Source organism: Uranotaenia lowii, chromosome 2 (assembly GCF_029784155.1).
Source record: "Uranotaenia lowii strain MFRU-FL chromosome 2, ASM2978415v1, whole genome shotgun sequence".
Classification (NCBI taxonomy): domain Eukaryota; kingdom Metazoa; phylum Arthropoda; class Insecta; order Diptera; family Culicidae; genus Uranotaenia; species Uranotaenia lowii.
The window spans coordinates 43,847,836-43,857,471 of NC_073692.1; the positions used below are offsets into that span (position 1 = coordinate 43,847,836).

A 9,636-nucleotide genomic window follows, 5' to 3' on the forward strand; every position below is an offset into this window, starting at 1 on the left:
CGGATCAACGATAATAATTTTATGTCTTAAAATCTCAAATTTCAAAAAAAAAATCACGGGTTTGTGTTTCAGTCCTTTGAAAAGAAAAGCAGAATAGTATCTCATGAACTTTGTCGCAATGCAGGAACGACTTTCCCCTATGCAACGCTATATTAAAAAAAACTTGATCTCAAGCTTAACATGTTGTTATAGCATGTACATTAGGGTGGTAATGGATGTAAGGGAAAAAAAATCATGCTCGAAATTTGTAAACCGACCACATATATTTTGAAGATTGGCCCAACAACTGACATATGGGGATTTTTTTATCATCTAACAATTTGCGCCGGGGGTCTTCAAATCTTCCCCAAAATTGAAATTAGATTCATTTTCACGACTTAAAACACTTGTATTTTTTCAGATTTATAAACTTTTGTTTTGAGTTAGATTTCATTAGATTTTTCTGTAAATAAAATAAAACCATATTTCAAAGCAACATAACTCTGTTATTTTTCAACGGAAAACATAAAATAGCACATCAAAACGCATTGAAATTTTATCAACTTTTCATATGAAATATCTTAAAAAATTTAAGTAATGACCTTAAACATGAATAATTGTAAATACGCTTTAAATGGTGTCTCATAGTACCATCTGTATCACTGAATACTCTGCAAAAAATACCATTCCATAGCCCAATTTATGATGCAACTTTAATTTGAAGATACCAAAGTGGAAAAATATCTCCTTTAAGAGGTATGAAAGAAATAATAACAATAAATCTCTGTTTTGCATCAAAAACAAACAATGTTCAAACAACTGCACTCACGAGTACAGGTAGCGCGCGCTTCTAACAACATGAGAGCAAAAGTGTTTATCAAAGCAAGAAAAAAAAATTTATTGTGCTTTGTAGAGTGTCTGCAGCAAAACTGATTTCAAGTTTCAACCAATAATCTAAGTATCATAATGTTAAAGTAATATTACCAGAAATGATAATGTTACTTTTACAGCCTGGTCATATTTACATTAATTTTTCGATCAAAGATCATTTTAAAGCATAGTCAATGACAATATTAGAAGTTTTCAGTCTCTGTGTTTGGAAACACAAAAAAATGGTAGAAAAAATCAAATCTATATAAACATGTTTTACTAGAGTATTTTGTTCTCACCCGATGCAAAAGCAATTCCAATATATAGACTGGAAAATTCTATGGCTACAACTTTGGGAAGACGAAAAAGCAGTAAAAGAAGCGAGAGAAGCCAGAAGCCAGATTGGCTGGTTTAATCCGAACTGACTCAGATATTTGATATAAAATTTAGGAAAAAGTGCCCAAAAAAAGTCCGGATTTTGCAGAATTTCATCATTTTTTTTTGCAAAATTAAAAAAAAAATGAGTTCCAGATTTTTGCGTTCAAAAATAAAGATTTTTGAGCAAGTTTCAAAAAAAAATCATGAACGGTTTTTTAAAACTTAAAATACGATTTAAAATCTTTCTTGAAAACAAAAATATATTCGAGGTGTTTTCTTTTATATTTTTGTTCAATAATTCCAAGGCTTTGATCAAGTTGGCCCGGATGTTGCCTGGATTACGGGTTAACAATTTTGAAATTAAATGCCCGGATTTTGCTTTTGGTTTCGAGATAATATGCTCAAATTTCCGGATACGTCCGGGAAATATACCGGCAACCTTAATCTAGCAGCATTGTCAGAAAATTTAGCGATGCTGCCTAATTTTATGATTATGATTATGAATATGATTAAGAAAACATAAAGATTTAATTAGGTTAGAGTCAAATAATTTGTGAAAATATATATATTTATATATATATATATATATATATATATATATATATATATATATATATATATATATATATATATATATATATATATATATATATATATATATATATATATATATATATTTTCACAAATTATTTGACTCTAACCTATTTAAATCTTTATGTTTTCTTAATCATATTCATAATCATAATCATAAAATTAGGCAGCATCGCTAGATTTTCTGACAATGCTATATATATATATATATATATATATATATATATATATATATATATATATATATATATATATATATATATATATATATATATATATATATATATATATATATATATATATATATATATATATATATATATATATATATATATATATATATATATATATATATATATATATATATCCGAAACAGCTTGGACACCCCCAGCGCTAACTAGCAAGACGCCCGAACGAGAGAGAGAAAATGCGAGCGACGACGAAGCATCGCATATTGAACCAGAGAGAAGAAAAAACAGTTAAGTTTTAGTCCGACCACCAGTGATTGAAATCCTCACCAATTTTCTCATCAGAGGCATTCAAAATACACGCTCTGAGCCCTCGCATAGCTATACAGGAGACGATACATATACATTCATTCAAACCTCCCCCCATGAGGAGGATCTGCTCTGAGAGACACTATTCGTTTGCTGCCCCGAACGAACTCTCTCAACGTTCGGTTGCTACATGATGCATGAAGAAGACGAGGCACACATACTCATTTACGTTGTTGAATTTGAATAACTCCAGCCGATAGCTGCCGTTGAGGAGAACATCTTCAACCTCGCCGCAAAGGTTGAGGCAACAACGACACAAACAAACTTATTGCATTGCATAGGCCCGCAACGTATGGAGCAAGGAGGGGGGAGGAAAAAGAAACGAAAAAACTAGCTGCCTGCGTGCGGTTGCTGTGCAATAATAGCAATAGCAGAAAAACCTCACGCATTCGATCCAGGCACAAACGAAGAGACTCGGGTTTGCTCTGCCTTTTGAATTCGGTTCCCTCAAGGTTGTGACAGGAGATGAGTGAGAGCCATTCGTTTGGTTTTTTGGATTCGCTGCCTCGAATGTATATTGCTTCATGAAGGCGGCCATGTTGAGAGCGTATACATCATCGGTTTTGTCGTTTTCGCTGCCTCAAAGCAACCTTTGCTTCCGAGTAAAGCGTTGAGCGAGAGATGGTTGATCAACTCATGCTCAGCAAAATTCAATCACTGCCGACCACCGACGCGAGCAGTCCTTGCTGCAAATTTGTCCCGTTTAGAGAAATACAGTTTTGTAGTGTTTTGTAAATCCGCCGCGTGTTTCTCTATTCCGATCCCATACAGTCCACTGAACAATTCCGACCGTAGTTGGCCCGGTTCTAGCGCCAACATAGTGGTGCGTTCGATTCCGGATCTAGTGCCGAAAAAAGATTCCGCTTCCATTTTAGCAAGGAAAACTGCAAATCATCGCGCGTGTGGCTGTGTGCGTGTGGGCCAGAGAACATTCTTTTCGTTGCTCTTTGTCGCCCAGTGTGCTTTCCGTCTTTCGACACACACACAGAAAAAAGCAAACCGTCGCTTGTTTGTGCTTTCCGCAATTCGACACATAGTGTGAAAAAAAAAGCAAACCGTCGCTTGTTTGTGCTTTCGAAATTCGATGTACAGAACAACACAATCGTCGCTTGTGTGTAGACATTTCGAAGTCCCGTCGCTTGTGTGTACGTGCGAAGAAGACAATCGAAACTCGTCGCATGTTTGTGCGTGTAAATCGGAAAACCGAAATTCCGTCGCGTTGTTTGTGTGAAGCGTTCAGACACTGAAGTTAAAACGCTTGTATTTTCGTCGCGAGTGAAACGACAAAATGTCTTTGTTGCATACGCCACCGGGGATCGTCCCTAGCGTAAACGAAAATAGTGAATCCGAGTTTTTCGGATACGAGGACGAAAGGAAAAGCGAATCCGAAGATCCAAAGCTGGTTGCACTTTACCGCCAATGTGAACAGGTGCATAAGAAGATCGTGAGAGTGCAAAATTCCTTAAGTGCTGCTGAATATAAAGTGCCCCATGCGCAGCTGAAGACCTACCGAAGAAATTTGGATGCCGCATACACGGAGTATAGTGGCTTCCATAGCAAGGTGATGGAGCTAGTGCCCGAAGAAGAATTGGAACGTGCCGAAACAGTGTACACAAAATTCGAAGAGTGCTTCAATCTGGTGTTCGCTGCAGTCGAAGAGCTTATCATGGAGCATGATGCCACCCCCGCCAGTGCCCGAATGGCGCAACCTCAAGTTGTCGTGCAGCAGCAGCCACTCAAGGTACCGATACCAACCTTCGATGGTGAATACTCGAACTGGCCGAAGTTCAAAGCGATTTTCCAAGACTTAATGGAGAAATCGAACGATTCCGACGCGGTAAAACTCTATCACCTTGACAAGGCGCTCGTCCAGAGTGCTGCTGGAGCCCTGGATGCAAAGGTGATCACCGAAGGTAACTATGAGCAGGCGTGGAACATATTAACTGACCGATACGAAAACAAAAGGGTCATTGTCGAGAGTCATATTCGTGGCTTGCTCACCCTGCAAAAAATGAGTTCCGAAACCCACAAAGAGCTGCGACGACTGCTGGATGAATCCACTCGTCATGTAGAGAGCCTAAAATACCTGAAGCAAGAATTCACGGGTGTTTCCGAAGTGATGGTAGTGTACCTTGTGACCAGTGCGCTTGACCGAAATACAAGAAAGGCTTGGGAATCCCACCAGAAGCGAGGAGAACTCCCGAAATACGAACCGACGATTACCTTCCTCAAAAGCCGCTGCCAAATCCTCGAAAATTGTGAAGCAAGTTATCCAACAAGTTCTCAAATTCTCAAGCAAAAGCCGCAACCAATTACCGCCAAGTATCCAGCTCTCAAAGTTCATGCTGCCTCAACTAGTTCCACGCCGAAAGAATGTTGCGAGTTTTGCCAAGGTCCGCACATGAACTTCCAGTGCAACATCCTCAGCAGCTTGGATTTCGAGAAGAGGATGGAGAAGGTAAAGGCCAGTGGGGTGTGCTTTAACTGTCTGAGAAAAGGTCACAGCTCTCGGGACTGCCAATCGAAGAAAACCTGTCGGAAATGTGGGAAGCGCCATCACACTCAGCTCCATAACGAATCAACGAAGAGCTTTGAGGCAGCAAGCAGCAGCGCACCCACACCGCATCCCGAGGAGCTCAAGGAGAAGCAGGAGCAAACTACGGCCACAGCTTGGTTCACACACCACATCCAATCATCGAAAACAGTTTTCCTGTTGACCGCCATGGTTAACACCGTAGATGTCCGAAACCAGCTTCAACCATGCCGTATCCTGCTTGATTGTGGGTCTCAAGTAAATTTCGTCAGAGAAGAGTTCGCCCAACGATTAGGATTGCGCTTGCAACAGGTGACAGTGCCCATCCGAGGAATTAATGGCGTCAAAACATTGGCTCGAAGCAAAGTGGTGATTCAACTCCAATCACGATGCACCGACTTCAAGAAATCCATCGAGTGCCTCGTGACTCCGACCGTGACAGGTGAAATACCATCCTCGAATATCCAAGTGACCAACTGGAACATTCCCGTTGGAGTGCAACTAGCCGACCCGGAGTTCCACAAACCTGGAAAGATCGATGTGCTTGTGGGTGCCGAACTATTCTTTCAACTAATGCGACCAGGATGCATTAAGTTGGCCGACGATCTTCCAGAACTCCGAGAAACGAAACTAGGGTGGATAGTTTCTGGCGTTCTCAACGAACCTCTGACGAACCAAGCAAACCTCTGCTATTCCCACGCAGCTTCGCTAGACAATGCTGAAGAATCGATCTGTCGTTTTTGGGAACTCGAAGAGATTCCTGCAGACACCAACGTCACGACAGAACACGAAGAATGTGAAGCTCATTTCCGCTCGACGTACCGACGAAACAACGAAGGCCGATTCGTTGTTAAATTGCCATTTCGTTTGAACAAGGATCAACTCTCCGACAACCGAGCATTAGCCTACACCCGCTACATGATGCTTGAGCAGCGCTTAAACAAAAATCCCGAGCTGAAAGATCAATACGTCCAATTCATTTGTGAGTATGAGAAGCTTAAGCACTGCAAAGAAGTGAATGAGAAAGATGACCCTCCGAACCACCCACGATATTACATGCCTCACCACGCCGTGCTTCGACCCAGTAGTACATCGACCAAATGCCGAGTTGTGTTTGATGCAAGCGCCAAAATGTCACCGAAAGCCCTGTCACTCAACGATGTACTGCAAGTGGGAGGAACCATTCAAGACGACCTTTTCTCGATAATGCTCCGATTCCGCAAGCACAAGTTCGCCTTTACAGCGGACATAGCGAAGATGTACCGCCAGGTGCAAGTGGATCCAAGTGATACCAGTTTCCAGCGAATATTTTGGAGGGAGAATCCAGGAGATCGACTGCGTGTGTTGGAGTTGACGACAGTGACCTACGGAACAGGATCAGCTCCGTTCCAAGCCGTCCGATGTGTGAAGCAGTTAGCCGAAGACGAAGCAGCAGAGTTCCCGATTGGTGCACGAATAGCAAAGGAAGATTTCTATGTGGATGATGTGCTTTCCGGTGCCGACACTCTATCCGAGGCTGAAGAGTCATTCAAACAATTGACGAAGATGTTAGCCAGAGGAGGCTTTCCAGTGCATAAGTGGTGCTCAAATTCCAAAGAGCTGTTGAACGTTATCCCGAAAGACTCTCAAGAACAAGATGTGTGCCTCGAAGAGTGTCGCCCGAACAGTGTTATAAAAGTGTTGGGCATAAAATGGAGCCCCAGAGAAGATGAGTTGCTGATCGCCGAACCAAAGTGTGAAATAAGTGAGTGTTTAACAAAACGATCAATCTACTCCAACATCGCCAAAATCTACGACCCCCTTGGGTTGATCGCACCTGTAACAGTCGTGGCGAAGTTGCTGGTACAGAACCTGTGGAAGGCCAAGGTTGATTGGGATCAACCCATCGAAGACGAAACCATCCGAAACCGCTGGCTGCAACTGGCTAGTTCCTTGCCGACCCTCAACAGTTTGACCATCCCGAGAAGAGTTACGTTCGACGAAGCCACATCGTACGAAGTGCAAGGTTTCGCCGATGCATCGATGATAGCCTACGGTGCAAATGTCTATTTGCGCAGCCTGCTTCCAGACGGTACCGCCAAGATGAGACTCCTTGCCAGCAAATCCAAGATCGCTCCTCTAAAGGACATCACCATCCCACGAAAGGAGTTGTGTGCAGCTTTATTGTTGGCTCGTCTCATCCCCAAGATCCTACCCGCTCTCAAAATGCAAATCGACAAGGTTCACCTACGCTCTGACAGCCAAATCTTCCTAGCGTGGATGAAACGACCGCCAGAGCGCCTCGAAAGTTTCGTCCGCAACCGCATCACCAAGATCCAAGAGCTTACTGCGGGTTATGAGTGGTCTTACGTGCCTTCCAAGGAAAATCCAGCCGATGTTGTGTCCCGTGGCCAGCTACCAGACGACTTGTGCTCCAACAGTCTATGGTGGCATGGGCCAGAGTTTTTGAGCCTCGCTGAAACCGCAACTTACGAAGTCGAAGACATCCCGTCAGACCAATTACCTGAGTACAAACTTGTGGTAGTTTCCGCTCCAGCCGTTAGTATGGACGACTTCGCATTATTCTCAAGACACAGCAGCTTCCGAAAAATCCAGCGTATCGTTGCGTACATGCACAGGTTCGTGAACAACCATCGCAGGAATAAAGCAGGTACCGAACTAGTTCTGTCGCCGTACCCCACTATCTCCGAGCTACGCCAAGCCACCCGATCCATCATCTGGTTGGCGCAGCACACAGAACTAGCCGATGACATCCGGAAATTGAAATCCGACGAACCTTGCCGCCGAATTGGGAACCTTCACCCAATTTTAGTTGATGACCTACTCCGAGTTGGAGGCCGAATCCAACGTTCCAACTTACCGTTTGCAACCAAACATCCGATCCTTTTGCCGAACCATAGCCCAATTACGAAAATGTTAATCCGTTCGCTGCACGAAGAACACCTGCACACCGGACAGGCTGGTGTGCTGGCAGCTATCCGCCAAAGATACTGGTTGTTAAACGCCAAGTCAACCGTTAGACAGGTCATCCGATCATGCGTCCAATGCTTCCGAACGAATCCGACGACGCCTTCACAGCTAATGGGGAATTTGCCTGAGCAACGAGTAATTCCATCGCCCCCATTTGCTATCACCGGTGTGGATTACGCCGGCCCGCTGTGGATCAAGGAGGGAAGACGTCGACCGACATTGACGAAAGCATACGTTGCAGTATTTGTGTGCATGGCAACCAAAGCTGTGCATCTAGAGGCAGTATCCGATTTGTCCACAGATGCCTTTCTGGCCGCACTGGATCGATTCATCGGTCGCCGCGGCATGGTGCAACAAATTCATTCCGACTGTGGGACAAATTTCCGAGGTGCAAGTAGCGAATTCGACCGACTCTACAAGCTATTCCAAGACGAAGTTTTCCTGAAGAAAATCCAACTTTTCGCTCAACCCAAAGAGATAGAGTGGCATTTCATCCCTGCGAATGCCCCGGAGTTCGGCGGACTGTGGGAAGCCGCAGTCAAGTGCATGAAGACGCACCTAACGCGCATCGCTGGTAACGCCAAATTGACGTTTGAGGAACTTGCCACCATACTCACGTCAATCGAGGCAGTGCTTAACTCGAGGCCATTGTACACCGTCCTGAACGACCCAGAAGCTCCCGAAGTTGTCACCCCCTCACACTACCTCATCGGTCGCCCTCTTACTGCTTTGCCGGAACCGTCGTTAGAGGATGTCAACGCTGGCCGATTGAGTCGATGGCAGCACCTCAAGCAAATGAGAGATCACTTCTGGCGAGCGTGGTCCAACGAGTACCTGATCAGCCTGCAGCCACGCAAGAAGAATATCAAGCAAATGCCAAATATTCGCCCTGGAATGATAGTCTTGTTGAAGGACAGGAACCAACCGCCGCTTCAATGGAAACGAGCCCGAATCACCCAAGTCTACCCTGGTCCAGATGGCCTGGTCCGTGCCATAGATGTCGCTTGTGGCAACTCCGTCTACCGGCGAGCAATTAACAAGGTCTCGGTGCTCCCAATTGAAGACAACAATCAACACTCAAGAGGATATGATGCGGCTCCGCCCATCCCGGGGGGAGTATGTTCCGTCCGAAACAGCTTGGACACCCCCAGCGCTAACTAGCAAGACGCCCGAACGAGAGAGAGAAAATGCGAGCGACGACGAAGCATCGCATATTGAACCAGAGAGAAGAAAAAACAGTTAAGTTTTAGTCCGACCACCGACGCGAGCAGTCCTTGCTGCAAATTTGTCCCGTTTAGAGAAATACAGTTTTGTAGTGTTTTGTAAATCCGCCGCGTGTTTCTCTATTCCGATCCCATACAGTCCACTGAACAATTCCGACCGTAGTTGGCCCGGTTCTAGCGCCAACAATATATATATATATATATATATATATATATATATATATATATATATATATATATATATATATATATATATATATATATATATATATATATATATATATATATATATATATATATATATATATATATATATATATATATATATATATATATATATATATATATATATATATATATATATATATATATATATAACTTGTGCTTGAACTTGTATTTCACTTCAGGCGGTGTGGATGACTTGTCGCTGGAGTAGTATTTATCATTTCCTGGAATATGCGTTTTGGACAGCAGAAAATAGCTTTCGTCATCCAGAACGAATGACATCCAAAAGAATGACATCCCGCGGTATTTT

The 9,636-nt window shown here is 43.2% G+C and overlaps 1 protein-coding gene across 1 annotated transcript; it reads left to right on the forward strand.

Moving 5' to 3' along the window:
- The first annotated feature begins 3,663 nt into the window (after nucleotides 1-3,663).
- LOC129741329 (uncharacterized) lies at nucleotides 3,664-9,039 on the forward strand. Its single transcript, XM_055733050.1, has one exon. It carries the CDS (start codon nucleotides 3,664-3,666, stop codon nucleotides 9,037-9,039), a length of 5,376 nt encoding a protein of 1,791 aa, XP_055589025.1.
- The last annotated feature ends 597 nt before the right edge of the window (nucleotides 9,040-9,636 follow it).